Genomic DNA, 19,106 nt, shown 5'->3' on the forward strand with positions numbered 1-19,106 from the left:
CCCCCCCCCCCCCCCCCCCCCAGCACTGGCCCAAGAGACTCAATAGCTATATGGAGAGGAAATGAAAAGAGGCAGTCTTGGACATGTTTGAAGAGGAGATCTTTATTTACAACACACAAAGCACTGGCTGCAAGCCAGCAGCAAATCTCTCAGTCTATATATGCCATTTATCAAGGGGGCAACTTGAGTGTGCTTTCTTCTATCACTCTGCCTATTGGCCACAGGGAAACCTCAGCTAAGCCCATCAAAGAAACCTTCCCTGAAGTAAATCTCCGTATCTGCTATGACCAAGATGCCCTTTTACCAACTTGATCATTATTTGAGAGCAGTGGCGCCCACCTCTGAAGGCTCCCTTATTAACATGGGTCCAGAATTCTGATGGGTCCATAACAGAGTTCAGCATTGTACTAAAGATGAACTTGGGTTTTTTACTGAGTGTTCTTATTACAGGGATGGGATACTTCACTGTAGATGAGGAAAAAGCACTGGTAACTAGTCCACTATGCTCCACCAGCTCTGCTCACCTGTACCTGTCTTCTGTACCTCTCCATTGCCCACTCCTCTAATTTCCGGCCATAGTGGACAACCCAATAAGTATCCCTCTATTTCACTACCTCATATTTAACCTTTTTTACAAACCATTTTCTAAATGTTATCCATTGTCCCTACTGTGCTTGGATTTCACTTCCCTCGCCCCCTCCAACCCTGGCTTCCATCTTACTAATCACCTCTCCACACGGCCTACCTGGATTTTGCCACCACCTCATTTTTCTCCCTCTCTCTTACTGCACTGCCTCTCTGCTTTCTCTCTGGGTGTCTCATTAAAGGAGCTCTATCTAATGAGATTACGCCGTGGGGATTAATGGCGTGGCTAATTGATAGACACACAGCCGGAGAGGATTAAATCCCTTTAAGTCCCCAGTGGGCTTTTTGGCACTTCAGCTGACTAATTGAAATCACAGGAATGGACACAAATATACTTCCTGACCCCATACACTGCTCTACGTCTCTTTCTTCTGAGATGCAATAAAAGTACAAATAGCGAGTGTTTTATTAGAAAATTAATCCATATCCAAACAATAGGGTCAGAGATTAACTGCGTAACTCCAAAGGGAGTCTGTTTTGCTTCATGACTGTAACACTTTAAAATACATTGGTCCACAGTAAAAAATAAAGAAGGTGCAATCATTCAGTGCAAATACAAACCAGTCATTTCATGAACAAGTAAAGGTGGGAAAGCAGTCAATTTAAAGCCACTATGTGTAGAATCTGTATGTGATTATAGCATACACATCAAATGACTCTAGTGTGTGTGTTTGTAGAAAAATGAGACAATCCTGAAAACTGATGCAGTCCCTGAGCTGCTTTCAGCTCATTCATCATCAGTCTTGGCTGTTCAGTCAATGGGGGTGGGTGGGGGCTAGAGGCATGCATTGCTGTCTGCCATATTATCTTCTTTAATACTAGCACAGGGGGTGCGCAAACATGGGAAATGTTAAAATCCAACACATAGTGGCTTTAAGTCTGGGCTAGTATAGCTAAAGCTGTAACAAATAATGATTTTAAAGACAAGAGTCCTGTTATAATTTAAAGCTTTGAGTGACATGAAATGACCAGCACTGAACCAATCTGGCCATGTCACACAGTTCAGCATACTCCGGAAGATGATGCACGTAGGGAATATTCAAAAAAGATGGCACATTTTCAAAACATGTCTTGTTTATTTTCTGAAGCACACATCCAGTATCTAGATGAATGAAGAAAAGAATTCCAGGACACGGAATAATAGAACAACTATCAGCAGGCATGGCCAATGAACTTTTCTCTGTCCTGAGGCCAGAGGCCAACAGGAGGAACACGTCCGTCAGTGACAATACAGGTTGAAAGGGGAAGGCTGTGTTTTCACATATAAAAGGAGTATAACAAAGCATTTTAGAAAACAATCTCAAAAGAAAAAAAACTAGCAAACCATGTATAAGCAGGCATCTTAAAAATGGAACTATGCTTCAACAGAAGACAAAGAAACAAAAATATCCATATATTAAAAATGAACGGGCCAAAAATCCCCTAAGCCCAGTGAAGAGCTGGAGAAAGAGCAGCAACTTTTATGTCATCAATACTTCAAAAATAGGTATCTTACAGTATTTTAATTTTCTCAGTGTCTTTATACAGAGTATATTCATATAGTTTCTTCTGACTATTTTCACATTCTCACCACATAGTAACAAGTGCTTTAAGTAAAACATTTTGAAAAAAAAAAATCATGCACTTTAATAGTTTTGTTGGCCTATAAAAAACGGGAATGTTCAAGGCGACAAAAAAAAAAATTTCTCAGATGCCTTTGTTCCAAGTCATTTCAAGTTCCACTTTCTTACATTGTCTGACTAATCAGATCATGCCTACATAAGGTTTACACTGTGGAGAAAGCAACACAAAACCATACAGGGCAGGCAAGCTTCTCAACATAAAGGCTCCTAAACTCATGAGTCCATAGAGGAAAGGCAGGCATTCTCCACTACATTAGAAAACCCCCACATGTATAAAAATGGTCTCACACACTGTCAGTGGGTCAACAGGTGATGCTTGTGAGAGCAGGTCCTTGGAGAAGAGGGTTGTCTTTACCACAACAACTCTTGTTGGCTTCTTTTAGGCCCATAATTCATTGGGTTATGATATCCGATAGTCTGCCCTGGTTGTGTCCTTCCCTCCTGGGACTGGCTGCTGGGGTTGTTTATCTGCACCACTGTGAAGGGGAGAGGAGAGGGACAGGCAGGGCTGGTTTGAGGAGCGCAGGGGGCGACGAGAGAATGCGCCTCCACTGTACTGCACGAATGGCAACCGATCCTGAGATAGCAGGAGTCTGATACAAAAACACACCACAAAAGGCACTTTATAAAATGACAGTGCTTCTGTTCTAAGGAAATTCAAGTTGACAGAGTGAAAGAGAGAGTCAGAGAGCGCCTTCCCAAGAACATTCTCTTCAGTGTGAAACTAAAGCAAGAGATGGTGTCCTTTTAACAATCAATCAAAGCACAAATTCACTACTTGTGTCTCTCACGACCGCCTTGATTCATCCCCAGAGAGCTCCAGGTCCAGCGTGGTGAGAGAACAACAAAAAGAAGAAGGAAAAAAAAAAAACATCACACTACAAACGCGCCACGAAAAAATATAAAGCCAGAATACAGTTGCGTAGCAGTGGAATTCATGTTTTTGCGGGCTCGGTCGCTGTGAGCAAGCTAACGCAGCGCATGTCTGCCATGGAGACTGCGTCATGTTCTTGGCCCCTGAATGTGGTTTCTAGGAGCTTCCACCCAACCGATCACGCCTCTCCCAAACCCTGCTGTAGCCCCACCCAGCCTGCCGCTCCGCTCTCAGTCATCGTCCCCTCCTCCGTAGAGGTCGGCCAGCTTCTTGAAGCGAGGGCCCCAGTCGTTGAGGTAGTCGTAGTCCTGGTCCCCTGAGCTGGTGGAGTTGAGCGAGCTGACGGAGCCGGCGGTTGAACCACTGCCCTCGTAGTCGAACACCAGCAGGGAGTCGTAGGGAGGAGCTGTGGGGTCATTGTCTGCTGCCCTCAGACCCTGGAGACATAAAGATTGACAGATGACAGATCTGCAACCCACACTCTACAGTTATAGTCTTTCCTGTTCTGTGTGGTTAGACCGATATATCAAAACTGGATTTAGGCCAATCATTGTTGTTCAGCAACAATGTAATGGAGCACAGGTTTAGGTGGCCAGACTGTAGAAGTTCCAATAAACCTAATAAACCAATTTGCTTACGCACCAATTAAGGTTTTAATGTTCCATCACGGTCTGAATGCCGTTTTAGAGCCAGACATTGAGCTGTGTACAGGGGCCAAATATTTCTCACAGCATCTCTGCTGGCAGGAATACAATTCTGGAGTGAAAAAAGTCTGCAATTTGTTTTGAAAAACGTAACAATCCCTCCCAAAAAAAGGTTCAGATCTCATGTAGTGTAAGCCTTTGTGTGAGTCACATCAGTCAGGTAACATTAACAGTCTGTGAACACCCAGCTTATAAATAGGAACATGAAATCAACACAACACCACAAAATATTTCCTCCACTCTTCAACTTACATCATTAATGAAGTCTCCTATATCTCCAGGGTGGGGCAGACTGGGTCTGACAGGGTACTGGGACTCAGCAATCACTGGTCTCTCATCCACCCTGCGCACCCCAGCTGGCTTATTGATGATGTGGTCTAAAGACTCGGGCTGCTGCAGCTGGCTAAGGTCATAGTCCTGGATGAAGTCCGTAGAGAAAATGTTGAGAGACATCCTAATGTTCATTTCCTATACATATACAGTATATATATATATATATTTTTTTTTTTTTGGGGGGGGGCTTTTTGCCTTTATTTTGGATAAGACAGCTGAACAGAGACATGAAATGCAGGAGAGAGGGGATGACAAGCAGCACAGGGCCGTGGGCTGGATTAAAACCCAGGTCACTGCCATAAAAACTCAGCCTTGTTCATGGGTATGTGTGCTATACCAGTTGAGATAACTGGTGCCTCAACTTCTTGTGCTTTTATTCGTAATTTACTAATCTATTTATTTTTTTCAGATTTACTTTCATTGAAAAATGTGTGTTTTTTTTTTAACAATCAAACCCCAAATTAATAACCTCCTTATATTCTGCTGATTCTCTAACTACAGTGCATGCATTGAGTTTTGAATTGTGCTCAGTTTACAAGTTGGTACATATCCTGTGGTTTCGTTGTCCACCCTCACAGACTCACAGGCTTTGATGTGCATTCATGTTGAGTCTGCGAGGGCTCAGGACTGACCTGCAGAGAAATATGTGCAACAGATCTGTGGTTTCTAATGGACTTTTGAGCCCTTTTGCTTGAGGAAATTACCCATAATAGACAGTAATGTTAGAAACAAGAATGTTAGGGGAAGTCTGAAATGATAAAAAAGATACTAAAAGAGCTTGCAAGAACATGTAAACATTCATCAAACATTACTGATATTATCAATGTTGGTGTTTAAATTCATTATACAAACAACTCACGCTACTCTTTTTCCATATGAAATATGAGCCTCACATTCCTCTCAAAGCATAGTCGCTGATCATGCAGGTGACATCTTTGACAACTCTCTCTCACACTTACACACAACACTCTTACTGCTTATATTTATGTGTTAATTATTCTAACTGCACTAGGTGCTTGCTGTTCAATCTATATTCACTGCTGATTTCTAAACAAAACGGTACATAAATAGTCTGTGGTTAATACAAATCAGCTTAGGTTAAAAATCTATTTAAAATGTTTAACTATGTGTTGTAAATAGAGCAGACTGTTGACTTCCCTTAACTGCTGCAGCTGATAAATAATTGTACCCACTAAATCCTCATGCAGGTGCCTAAGAGTGAAAATATGGCTATTTACACTGCAGCCATCTGATTCTAACGTGTATTTGCATGTTAGATATCCGGTGTGTGAGGGTGTTGGAAAATAGCAAGTATCAAAAATGGTATAATTAATAATACATTTATGAATTAATCAAAGCCTTTGCAGCTTAACATTATTGAAGGTTATCGTTTATTTAGAAAATAGTGTTACATAAGAAGAATTGGTGTGTCGCACTTGTATAACTTATATAACAATTTCTGGGCAGAAAAAAGGGGCTGGTGTTATATGGAAAGATAGATTTTTCAAGCCCAGGAGCATTTTCTGCTCCAGCATTTGTTCGTAAGGAAGAGGGCAGATTGCACCCTGAAAACATTTTTCTCTCACTTCTAGAAGAGTATATTTTGTTCTCTACAGACTCAATCTACGGCCTTTCCCAATCTTCCCAGTCTTGTTCACAAATTTTACAATTTTGGTAGATGGACTCATTTTCTGTGTTCTTTCATTTTCACTTTCAGTATCATTTTATACTAATAAGTCCTTAGATATTAGCAGAAAGCTTTAAACTGTCTCCAGTCAAAATTTTATGGTAATTTTCTTTAGTTAGCATTACTGCCAATGATTGGAACAAGACTAACACATGTATGGTAAAGACTGGCTTGATAATTGGTTTGACTCCTGACTCATTACAAAATGTTTTGGAGGAAAGAACCAGGGGAGTGTTCAAACTGTACTTCAGTTTCAAAGTTGACTTGTCGACTTTTTTTTCAAGCGAAAAATGCCAAAAATTCGCTGGTTCCAGCTTCTCAAACAAGAGGATTTGATGTCATATATTATAGTAAACTGAATGTTCTGTGGTATTAGACTGATGGTTGAATAAATTACCTGGATTGCTATTTTCTGACATTTCATAGACAAAACTATTAATTGATTAATCAAGAAAATCAATTTATTGATCGATTTTATTATTATTATTATTTTTTGTGGCTAGGCAGGCTACATCTACCGTCCTCTTGGAATTTGTATTAGTTTGACTTGTATTGATCAAACTACCTTAAGGGGTTTAATAAAGTCATTTAATTTAGTCTATTAATATTCTATAAAAATTCCTGACCTTCCGTAAGAGACAGTAAATGCCATCTTTGACCAAAAAATGAGAGTTTGTGTTACAACAAATAACATTTCTCAAAGATGCCACAGCTGGTTATTTGCTTTTTATGACTTTTGTTATTATGTATGTATTTATGAACTTCAAATGATACCTGGTCCTCCTCTCCTCCTCCCTCCTCATCATACTTTAGGATGTTGTCCCTGACATCGTCCTCGGGATCTATCAGCAGGGGCTTTGCCTGCCGCTCCTTCTCTCTGCGCTTCATCCACACCACAAAGAGCAAAACCATACCTATGAAAAACAGAAACGTTAGTAGTAGTCAAAGGCCCAGTTTATGAACAGCTGTCATAGAGAAAAGGTGTTGGTGTAACAATTGGTTCAGCAGTCTTATATTTACATTTACATTAGTCATTTGCACAGTGTGTGTAGGTTTGATCCTTCTACTGTGTGGTACTCACTGAGCAGTATGATGATGCAGATAAGTATAGCGATGATGGCTCCGGTGCCAAGGCCGGCAGCTGCCACAGCCCCTGTGGCGCTGCAGTCCCCGTTGTCGTCACAGGGACAAACTTTGACTCTGATCACAGAGCGATTGGACAGAGGAGGGTTCCCCGAATCTGACACGATGATGGGGATCTCGTACACACTCGCCTCCAGGTAAGGAATCCTTAGCCTCAGCTGAGCATAGTCACCTGGAGAGTGGGAGTGAGATAGTGTTGATGATGGAGAGAAAACAGTAGAAAGGTGGGGAAACATTAGGGGGAGTTGTAAGAGGGAAAAATACATGAAGGTAGAGAAGAAGAAGAAGACAAAGGGGAAAATAAGAAATAAGAATAATAGAGAAATTACATTTTGTTGTACACTGCAGAATATCATGTCATCATGTGCGTAGGTACAAGTGAATGACATACCAAATAAAAGCTGCAACCAAACAAACTGCACAGCAATCATTCTGACATGTATGTATGCGAGGAGGCATTAAAGATATAAGAAAACAACAGAACATATAACCTTGAGCATCTATCACTCAGTCAAGCTAAGACAAGAGCCTCAGTGGGAGAAGAATCCAGGTATGCGATCAGATTTGTCCTCAAGACAACTGCTGTGATACATCCATCTGGGTGGATGAGGTGACAGATCGGCTGCTCGGGGGACAGAGAGATGAATGGGTCTCATTTGTCACAAACGATAGATCGTACGTCAACACTGGATGGCACCCGCGTCTCTCACTGTGAGCTTTGTGAGACATTTTGTTAAACTTGGACTTCTCTCACAGCTTACAGCAATCCCTGGTCCCCTGATTGATGTCGCCAGTTACTCTGCAGAGGGGTTTTGCATCCCATCTGTTAAGTTTATGGTTTAATTCGGCTGGGGATGCAGAATGGTCATATATCATTCCCACATACCTCCTAAATATCACAAGGGTGGGTAAAGTATTTGCAATATGAATCGTAGCTTTACAGCATTTATTTACCGCTGAGTCTTGAAATAGTCCAGTTGCGGCGAACGCTGGCGGGAAAAGAAGGCAGCTCGAAGACAAAGGGCCCCACGTTGGGGTCGGCGTCAGCGTCAGAGGCTGTGATGTTGATCCTGGAGTTGGGGCGCGCACGCTCGCACACCTGGGCCTCCCGGGGTATCAGCACCGGCGCATTGTCGTTCACGTCAATCAGGTAGATCTGGAGGGTTCCTGTCCCGCTGGCTTGAGGCGAGCCTGAGGGGAGGCGAGAGGAAAGAGAGGAGGCAGAGAGATCAAAGGAGGAGATGGTGAGAAAGTAACATAGCGAGGCATAGGAGTAAAGATGAAATGATTGGAGATGGAGCAAAAAAAAAAAAGCCAAGTGTGATGAGAAAGCTACAGAAGACTGCAAAACAATCCCTCCATTTCAATTACATTCTTGTAGCTGATCCATGTGTGGAAGTGAGAAAATGAGGCGTACTGCACAAGCAAAGGAACAATCAGAAAGAAAAAGGTTTTGTTTACTGAGGGACTGTAAGTGGAGGGATAATACTGTACACATTTGTGCTGGAGCACCAAAACAAAACAGCCAGAACAAATGAAAGGACACATAAATGTTTTAGTCCTTGTGTTTAGAACTGGCTGCTTTCCGCAAAGACTCGAGCGAGACTCGCATTGGAGGGGACAACGCTCACACAAAGATTGTTGTAATCTGCACTCTGCAAAGCCCACTGGGAAACGACTCAAAGACTAACCCTTCACTACTTTCAGCAACACAAGCTCATCATAACTTATTCAGGTTTTCTCACCACTGTCAGAGCAGAACAGAACCATCAGGTTGGGAGACATCTTTTTGATGTTTTATGCATTAACAGCAAATCCTCTAATGTGCTTTGATTACAGCAGACACAGTAACTGACCTGCACTTAAACTGACTGAGAAATGTTTTTCTGCCACACTGTTTCTGTTGCCCTTCGTGCTGTACAACATGGTGCTGGGAATAAGCGCCTCATTGTTTTTGAAGTACACTGCTAGCTTTGAAAAAAGCAAAGTGAACTTGAAGTTGCTTTGCGGCTCAGTGCAACATGAAAACAGTGAAAACATTTGCAATGAGCTTGAACTCTACTGTGAGGTTAAATTTTTAACTCTTGGACTAAAAATGAACAAGAATGTCTCTTTAAAAAACACATTTTCTCAATTAGCTTGTTACTTTGAGCGATGGTGTCCACATAAGATCTGCCAAAGTTTGAGATAGTCTGCTGTTTTGTCTGTGCTCATCTCACTGGTTTGTGGTGGGTGAGGCTCATTTATATGTTTCCATGCACTAATCAGGATTCAGTAACAACTGAATCTGAACAACGTGACAGTTATGGGGGTTGTTTATTTCTGTTGCCATGCCAACTGTCAACCAAATCTGATCAAACCACACCCAAAAAGTCCCAATGAAGCAGATTAGCTCAGTTTTCCAGTGCTAAGCTCTTATAATTAATAATAAAGAAGGATGTTTTCTTCCAAAATCTAACTATGATAGCTGCTTGTTTAGTCATCAGTATTTAATGTCATAGCGAAATACTCAAGGTGTGAAGTTTTCAAGGGCTCAAAGTCATTCAAGCACTGGCAGAAGTTTGGCCACATTATGCAGAACAAATCAGCAAAAGAAAGATTCATAAATGATAATCTCTCTCATTTTAAAGCGTTTGGGTTCACTGGGATGTTGTGCAAATCACTGACATAAACATATGGGCAGAGTAAAAATGATCAAAAGACTCCAGTGTGCTTCAAAGGCACAGCACACAAGTTGAGTATTATGTGATCAGAAATGTATTATAATCACCAGTGTAAATTTACTTAAGTAGTGTACTTAAGCGCAAGTTTGAGGTACATGCACTTTACTTGAATATTCCCATTTTAAGCTACATTATACTTCTACTCTACCACATTTTAGAAGGAAATATTGTACTTTTTACTTTCAGATTGTACACAAAAATCTCATTTCAATACAGGATGATTTACTACACAGAAATATTTAAGCAATTAGCTTCACCTCAACCAGTTAGATCATCAGAAATGTTGGGAACTTGATGTCATGATATTTATTTATATTTATGACATTATATATTTCACAATATAGCAAATGTATTCAAAATCAAATCTAAAATCATACACTGTGTTCCACTGTTATGTATTACATCTGACAAACCTTGTTACAAGTGTAGATCACAAACTTTAATAACTTACTGCGGTGGCATGTGTTTAAAATTTGCTCAGAATCATTCATTCAATCTTGTACAACAATAACAAAATGTAGATTATCAATAATTCCTTTTCATCCTCAATAACAGTAACCAGTAATAATTTGGCAGTAATATGCATTAAATATATACCACCTTAAGGGGTCATTCTGCAGGAAGAGTGCTTTGACTTGATACTCACTTTTGTTTGCTGATAATACTTCTGCACATTTACTTTAAAATATTTTTAAATTAAGACTTGTAAATAAGTATTGCTATTGTAATATTACTACTTTTACTTGGGTAAAGGAATATTTCTTTCACTACAGACAATCATTAACATTCTTCAGTGACACTTGTGATCATAACATTACAACCTCAAACTTCAGATGTAGAAAGTATGTCCACTGCTCTGTTGAACAAACAGACCGCAGTGATATATAGTGGCCTTGATATTCAGTTGACAACCCCCAGTACACAGACTGTCAGCATGCTGAACAAAATTCCTGATGCAGTGCAGCATAGATAGAGTTTACCCCAGTAGCTCATCAGTGTTGTATTTCAACTTTTTTCCTCTATCAGACAGTAACTTGGTGCATCAACTATGTAAAGGTCTGTTGCCCCAGGCCCCAAGGCCCATCGACCGTCTTGTCGGTTATGATTGGCTGGGTGCTTTGTTGCTTCTTACGCTTCGCTTGAGTAGAATAAGTAAAGAGAATTTCAATCAAAGTAGAATATATCCCCTTGTTGACACTGGGCTCTGAAATCAATAGGCAGTCAACACTTTGAGCTTAAGTTGGTGTGCTTCGGGGCAACCAATGCCTCATTTCTCACTAGAGTAAAAACACCTGGGTCCCTCCTACTTACACAGAGAGTAAGCACCTCTATTTGTACTACTTTAGTTCTTTAGCTGCGTTCATTGTTGCAGCACCTGAGGCTGATACTCAAGACCTTCAAGACATATATTATTCGGATTTTTCCAGGGGTATGAAGGTCAGTGCATATTTATATACAGTATACCTACATACATACACTGATGGCAGTGGCATGCTCATCAGAAACAGGGTTCAGTATCTTGTCCAAGGACACTTCGACATGTAGACTGGAGGAGCCAGGGATATAACCACCGACCGTTTGATTAGTGGAACCTCCTGAGCCACAGCCAATGGGTGAGGTGGGGTGTGCTGAAGTGAATGAAACAGCTTACAGACTGTTTTCAGTCACATGTTCTCTGCAGTAACCCTGCACTGTTATGTCAAGAGAAGCAATTCACAGAACGAGACCATGTCTGAAGGTACAGATCCAATATATAATATAATAGCTACATTATGTTTCATAATGTGAGCATAGTTTTAGATGATCGGTGCCTGACTAGTGTGAAATATGCTAGAAAAATGTGTTACTCGATTAAGTTGGGCTGTTATGACAACTGTTACATTCATCCCCCGCCTGTGCTACAGTACTTTCCTCCTGATGATGAATGACGATGAAAACCAATAACAGCTTCCTTTTCATTCTTCTGATGATTGATGATTGAAACATAGCTGAAGAAAGTTTTTCACAACGACAAAAAAATGTTAGAAAAAGTTAGAATGCTAATATTTGCTAGTTAGTACTGAGCACAACTTACCAGTGAGGCTGATGGAGATGCTTTTTAGTTATACATGACGTTGGTCATAAACTAGTACTGGGTAGAATTGTGAGCTGATGATGGCGCTAGATGGAAGATTAAGGGATCGCCAAAGTTATTATAATTCATCCTGAAGGGAACCAAATTTCATGGAAATCCATACAATATTTCTTGAGATCTTTCAGTCAAACCACTAATGTCAACCTCCAGGTAGAACTAGGGCAAAGGTCAGGGGATCACCAAAGTCATCCTCTTGGGACTATAAATGTCTGTACCAAATTTCCTGGTAATCTATCCAAGTTGTAAAGATATTTCAGTCTGGACCAAAGTGGTGGACCAACATCCATTCCATCCCTAGTGCCACGCTGCTAATGTGGCTAAAAAGGGCCTCTATTGTCCTGTATATGCCGTACTGTTCATCAGATAATCACGACACCCACAGTCATCCTGACTTACCAGACTTACCATTGTCGAATGCCAGGAATGTGGCCTCGTACATGTTGTTTTTGACATACATGGACTCGCGGTCCAGCAGGGCCGTGGTGGTGATCTGACCATTGGTCCTGTTGATCTTCAGCCAGTTAGCTGGGTCTGACAGCTTGGAGTACCTGTACATACACACACACACACACACACACAGCCACAGAGACAGACAGACAGAGAGTGAGAAAGCAAGATACCTTATTAAATACATATGCAAATATACAGAAACATAGTCCACATATTAACATTTGCAGCCAGCTATTACTTGAATTCCAGCAGCTCTGAATCTTTATTTGTTGATCTAAAGTGCCCATTATCAGGTTGAATGTTCATTACCATAATAAGCAATACCAGCCAAGCACCTTTGAAATATTACAGAGACATGGAGAGCGGAACATATGTTCACCGAGCTTATCATAGCAGCAGCTCATTAGCATGAAAACCTGTACTCGTATGCAGAACAACCAAGCAGTGCTCTTAACAACTTCACTGCTCTTTGTACCCACACAGCCCGTACAGCAACTGTCATCTGTGTCACCAGTTGTGACATTAACGCAGTGGAAAGAGACAGGTGCAATTAAAGTCCATAAATCCCATTAGCAAGTATGACGAGTCTAAACAACAGGCCGAGTGGAAAAATTGCTTCTCTCTCACATCTAATGAGAGATGGTTAATTACAGACAAGCGAGAAGTCTCACTGGTAGGTAGATGGTCAGCGTGTCACCGCAGTGACAGGAGGACGGGGTTAGAGACATGCTTCTGAATGTAAACATGGTTGGTAGAAAACATGATGAGGGTGAAAGGAGGCTTAATTACAGCAGTGCGTTGGAGGCTGACACTAGTTAGCCAGAGATGGAGAAAACTTTTTCCACCTCCAGCTAAAGACGCACACTTCTGGACTTCTACACACGCTTAGCAAACAGACAGACACCCTCCGTCAAATCTTTCTTCTTGAGAGAATAAAATAAAATTAAAATGAATATAATTTCTGGTGAGAGAGCTTGTCAAACAGCATTAGTCAGGATTTGACGTTGCCCTGCATCTTTGATTCTGGTGTTTGCGTGTCATGCCTGGCACTTCAATCCTGTGCCAACAAGATGTCACCTCCTGCTTTCTTCATTTTCAGCTGGCAGAGCAAACTGTCATACTATGCATATGAGGACTGCCACACCCTTAACCTACAGCAGGGCTATTCAACAATATTGTTCAGGAGGCCACATTTTCAGGCTACGGCCCAGGGTCAGACATTAACTTGTGCAATTATTCTCATTACGTATGTACACTTGATACAACGTGCCTCCACACACCACAGCGGATAAAGAGGCACCATATCCGTTCAGTATTCTGCAGTTCTCTTAAACTCTCACAAATCTCTCTGCTGGTTTGAAGGGTTTATTATGGCAAAATGTCTGTATTTCGCTTGTTTTTACAATTTTTATAAATTTCATTTATTTGATCAGCAGGCTGGTCTGACTTAATTGGCGGGTCAGGATTGGCCCGTGGGTTGCCAGTTCAGTGGGCCTGCTCTACATTATTGTTCTGTCAGCTTTGATACTTATTATTTTCATAATTTTATCAGAGTTGCTTATAAACAGAATTTTGAACTGAGTCCTCTAGAGAAAATGATGCATTTATTCACTCTCAGAGGGAGCAGCTGTAAAACATGCTTAAATACAATATATTTTATATCCTCTATGTCTGTTATTGGTGTTGACAGCACTACCTCTTCCAAATTCCAAATAAGTCTATTTGGATTTCTCTATTTAGAGTTTTTTCACAAGAGGTCTAACAGGGAGTTTGCCCTTTCTATAGTATAATTGACCATAAACACAGGCAACGTCATTATGTACAGTACAGTTGTTTATAACACTGTAAATGTCTAAATGAATATATATTTGTTCATGCACAGCCGACATAACATAAAAGATGAAATAGTTCCTTATTTGGTGTAATAATACTGTAATGAAGAACATTGCATTGTGGGCACTGCAGAATATAGCTTTTTTGGAATTTGCCTCATATTGTACTTGAGACTTCTGAAGGGACAGATATGCTTGTACTCTGCTCTGCTAACATGCTACTTCTGCTATTCAGGCTGCGCGGACATTGTGGAAATGTGAGGATATCTCTGCCTATGTTGCGTCGATTTTAACCGTTCTTTTTTTTGATTCATAGACATGCATTATCAAATTGCTGGAGTACACCTTTAATCATAAAACCAAAGCCCTGGACTAAGACGGTTAGAAGTGATGACCAACCAACGTGACCTTAAACCACAAAAATGTCCTCACTCTGCAGGGCTAATATTCTAATACTGACATGAACAGAATCACACACGCACACATAAATTAGCTCTTGCTTCCGCTTAGATTACATCTAACAGTAAAGTCAGCTGGCAAAAAGGCCTGACCTCATATCATCTTTACTTTCCTTTCCACCAAAGAGAGAAAAAATTGAAAACATAAAAAAACACAAGCTGGCTCCTCTCCCATCCATTGCTCATGCACAGGCCTTTCACTCATCCTCTGCGGATGCTCGTGTGCAGGCTCGCGTGCGTTTGTGAGTCCACAGTTGTGCATTTCTGTGTCTTTTGTGCGTCCTTTAGCGATGGTTCAAGCGAAGTCACCTAATGGGAATACAACAACAGGAGCGGCAGCAGAGATGTGGCTGTCTGAGCATGTGCTGAGCGTCTGCTGGCAAGCTGCTTTGGAGAAGACAGCAGCTCTGAGGTCCCATCAATAACAGACCCACAGATTGACAGAGAAGAAAGTGACAGGGTCAGCAGGAGCAAGAGGGAGGGAGGGATGAGCGAAAAGAGAGTAAAAAAATGAGTTACTTCTCTCAAAGGGCAGAAGAGCTCAGCCCACTTAGTTTGCATGACACATCATTTTAGGAGAAGAAACCTGAGATGTGGATATTGCTCACCCTTCTGTACAGTATATATATATATATGAGTCCATCACCCACTACCTCCCTCGCTATCAATTCAGTAACATTTCCACCGGGTTCGTCAGTGGAAGAGGCCGTCACACTAACATTAAGAAAAATCAATCTCTCTCATTGGAGCTGGCTATGGAGTGGAACGGTGCCGCTGGACCTTAGTGGGCATGTGGGAGTTTCTATCACACAGGGTCGATGCCTGGATGGTACAATGCCTGCTGTGTGCCGTCCCAGTTTGGAAGGATGGAGGGAGGGATCAATGAGGAGAAAGAGAAGAGGAAGATAAGGATCTAAGGAGGGCAGACACACAGTTTCCAACTCATTACAGGATGACCTCTTCACACCAGTCTCCTGGCAACAGGGAGGTAACTGGAGCTCGGGCTGTGGGAGGTCGGTCGGTTGAGAATGTCACAGAAGAGCCACAAACTTCGAGTAAGCACTGGTGACACTGACGTGTATAGTGAGAGACACAAACATGGGGTTGACAAAATATTGTAATATTGTATATTTTGCACAATATCCGACTGTCGAGTAGTCTTTGGTCTTCAGAGGAGCTTCAGTCCTTCCTCTGGCTACTGTAATATGAAACCTGAATCAAAAATATATCTATAAACCTGCATTTTCATCTAAAGAAATTACCCAGCAGATGTTGGTTAGAAATAAACAGATTAAGAATGTAGTGGGTAGGATGAGCAGTGATTGCAGAGATGGCTGGGCGTTACCAACAGCAACTAAAACTTTGTCAAAATAAATAAATAAAAAAATGAATAAAATAAATACAGAAAAAAATAAACAATTTGAAGTAAAAAGACACAGCAGTACAATTCATCCTTCATTTTCTTAATGCTACATGCATCTTCTAACAACTGACACTTCTCTCATTTTCTTATTAAATTATCGTGTTTGTAAAATAGTCTTTATGATGTATGTCTGTGTAATTAATTTTCTTGAATATTGTATGCATTTATAATAGAAGGAAATTCTAATATATAAAGTAAACTGGAAACTAAATAAGAAAAAATGTGTTCAAATGTGTTGACACTGTGTAAGACAACTAAATATAAGCATGGAATATTAAACATGGATCAAATGATAACATGTACTGTAACTGAAAGGGGTTGCTCCAAATGACAAACCCACACAGAATAATCGTCCAACTGCTGTTCCCCTCCGCTCTTTTAGCTCATTGTTTTGGTTTAACCAATTGCAACTTAATTGTTGGTTCAGTCTCACTACTCTCATTATCCTGGTTTCCAGATTAAGCAGGGGGCTGTTTTTAGACCAAAACCCCCGATAAACTCACTGCAAGCTACCAAACAGCAGCAATGAATGCTAATGTTGCTGTGTGTCTGCTGGATGTGTAAATAAGCATCTGTTGCTAACACCATATTCACCATATCACAGCTCTTGTTTGCTCCCCCAGTTGCAAAAATAATAAAAGATTTTCAGGTGGTCCTGTCAAAATATGCTGACAAGGACAACCAAAGTGTACTTCTGTTGTGTCAGTTTACTGTTGACCCTCTATATTTTGGTGTCCTTTAAAGTACCTGACAATCTGGTGGATGAAGTGGTCGGGGTCCTGAGCGGCGAACACGGTAAGAGTGGTCCCTGCTGGCACACCCTCCTCAAAGCGGATCGTCTTGGGGTTGACAGGGAAGATGGGAGGTTCGTTCACATCCTGAACTGAAATGGTTACACCTGCTGTGGACTGAAGCGAGGACTGGATGCCGCTGGCCAGGTGGGCCTGGTTGGACACCACCACGGTCAGCATGAAGGCACGATTCATCTCAAAATCCACGGGCTACAGAAGAACCCGATGAGGTGGGAGAGAGGGGAGAGACATCCAGAACGATGAGAGATGGGAGAAAAATGAGTGTAGCTGATTGCATGATTGGTTCTAACTGTGTTCCAATTTGAGAGATGACATATAATTCTGTGAAAACAATGTGAGACCAAAGTACTCAGTCATCAACATCTGGCACTTCAGAGCAGGTGGTAACAAACAAGATACAGGGTTGAATAATAATGGAGAACAACTGTACAATTTAATTTTGAAAGAGGTAAATATCAGACTCCAGGATGTGTGTAGAGAAGCCGAATGAACAGCTTAATATTTACCTTGACCACTGTCAGCATGCCCTCATTGGTGATGGGGTTGGTGCGGATGGTGAAGTGTCCAGAGGGGTCTCCGCTGATGATGCGGTAGACGGCGTTCCAGTTGGGACTGTGGGGCTGATCCCTGTCCACCACTGTCAGGTTGGTCACCACCACATTCACCTTGTTCTCTGGCACCTCCCCTGAAAACTGCAGAGAGAAGGGAGCGAGAAAGTGAAGGAGAGAGGAGGGAGGGGAGATGAAAGCGAGGGGATGGGGGGTGGACAGAGATAACATTATGCTGATGCTGTTCCAGCAGTCAGCTAATGAATGTTAATAAGTTGATTTATTGAGATTTAAAACATTTACTTGTGCCATCATCGATCTTTTAGCATTTTACATAATTGTTATTATGAAAACAAACTGCGTTGAGGGTCATGCCAATAATGCTCATTACACTTAAACATGAAAGTGGTAGTAAAATAAATGGAGGTGAAATTTGAAAGATAGGAGAGGAAGAAAAAATACAGACGGAGACATATTTGGTTAAATGTGGATAATGGAGAATCATATCTTCCATTATGTTAATGCTGTACCTTCTTCCATGCCATGTCTACTCATTTGAAACTCTTTATTTGAACTAATGGATTTGTTCAATTAAGTGTTTACCCATTTAATTTAGATTCTGTGCATTCACCAAATCTAGGTCTTAATAAGCAATTAGATAAGTGCTGTAATTAAGGCAGCGGTAGGAATAATCTTTGGTTAATGATCTTCATTATATTGCAATCTGAAACAACTCCCCTCTGAACTTACTCTGGAGGAAACTTGGTGACAGCTGCAGAGCCCGAAGAAGAATTTACAACGCAATGGGATACATGTCCTCCTCTATAGGGATTTATCTGGCTACAGAGGGGTGGACACTTAAAGGTAGACACACACACACACACACACACACACACGCACACATCCACACTAAAAGCTCTCATTGTCACACGATAATCCCTGTTTCCTCTTGTGAAGCGTTAACTTGTTTATGGTGTGTGTCTGCCAGCTGCTGTTCACTTTAATGGCTTCATCATCGTGGGATTGAAGTAGCGTCCAAACTAACCGATTCCTCTCCTCCTCTTCTTTCCCTCCCTCCCTCCTTGCCTCCTCTTCTCCTATCCCCTGCAGTACAACCAGGCTGATAAGCACAGAACAAATTAAATATGCACTCTCAGTCTCTGGTGTGCGGACTCCATTTCATTTTCACCCCGAGCTTTAGCACAAACACCACCACAAACCTTCCAAGCTTGTTGGGCCACGCTGTCAGACGGCCAAATGAAATATGCTCTCTCAGAGGCATGCACAATAGTGCTGACTGTGTGTATGTGGTGCTTCCAAAATGGCCAATCTCTCTAAAATGCAATGTGGACCCATTGATAAGCCACTAGAGAGACAGACTTCAAGTTTCTGAAGGATTTTGTAATTACAAAGAAGGAGGGAAAAAAGGAGCAAGGCAAATAAGATTCATTTGTAGGTAATTGTCCAGCGGGACCTCAGTCTACTTTGCCAGTGAATGTAAAATTTAAATGAGAAAAATAAAAAGAATCATTAAACTATAATTTGAGTTGTTAAGTCACAAAATATTTTGTCAGTGTTACAGATTCTGGCTTTATATCCAAATTCTATGTGCTTTGCCTATTTAAACGTCCTAAAGTCCTGCAAAGAGGATGTACAGGATCAACACAAAAACCCCCTTGAACAAAGTTTTTATGTTGAAAATGGACAGCTAATATGAA

At 41.2% G+C, this 19,106-nt stretch overlaps 1 protein-coding gene across 8 annotated transcripts in view; it reads right to left on the bottom strand.

Annotated features, from left to right (window-relative positions):
* Positions 1-1,701: 1,701 nt before the first annotated feature.
* cdh4 (cadherin 4, type 1, R-cadherin (retinal)) overlaps positions 1,702-19,106 on the bottom strand; it is a 203,171-nt gene continuing 185,766 nt past the window's right edge. For 7 of the 8 annotated variants that reach the window (XM_046076610.1, XM_046076613.1, XM_046076612.1 and 4 more), the window contains 8 exons: positions 17,347-17,532; positions 16,776-17,029; positions 12,262-12,413; positions 7,963-8,199; positions 6,947-7,180; positions 6,640-6,779; positions 4,098-4,262; positions 1,702-3,578 (listed from right to left, as the gene is read on the bottom strand). In XM_046076610.1, the coding sequence (XP_045932566.1) occupies positions 3,372-3,578; positions 4,098-4,262; positions 6,640-6,779; positions 6,947-7,180; positions 7,963-8,199; positions 12,262-12,413; positions 16,776-17,029; positions 17,347-17,532 (1,575 nt within the window). In that variant the 3' untranslated portion in view covers positions 1,702-3,371. The remainder of the gene's footprint in view (positions 3,579-4,097; positions 4,263-6,639; positions 6,780-6,946; positions 7,181-7,962; positions 8,200-12,261; positions 12,414-16,775; positions 17,030-17,346; positions 17,533-19,106) is intronic. The other variant, XM_046076608.1, reaches the window with a different exon arrangement.

This window comes from Micropterus dolomieu, linkage group LG18, assembly GCF_021292245.1.
Source record: "Micropterus dolomieu isolate WLL.071019.BEF.003 ecotype Adirondacks linkage group LG18, ASM2129224v1, whole genome shotgun sequence".
Lineage (NCBI taxonomy): Eukaryota > Metazoa > Chordata > Actinopteri > Centrarchiformes > Centrarchidae > Micropterus > Micropterus dolomieu.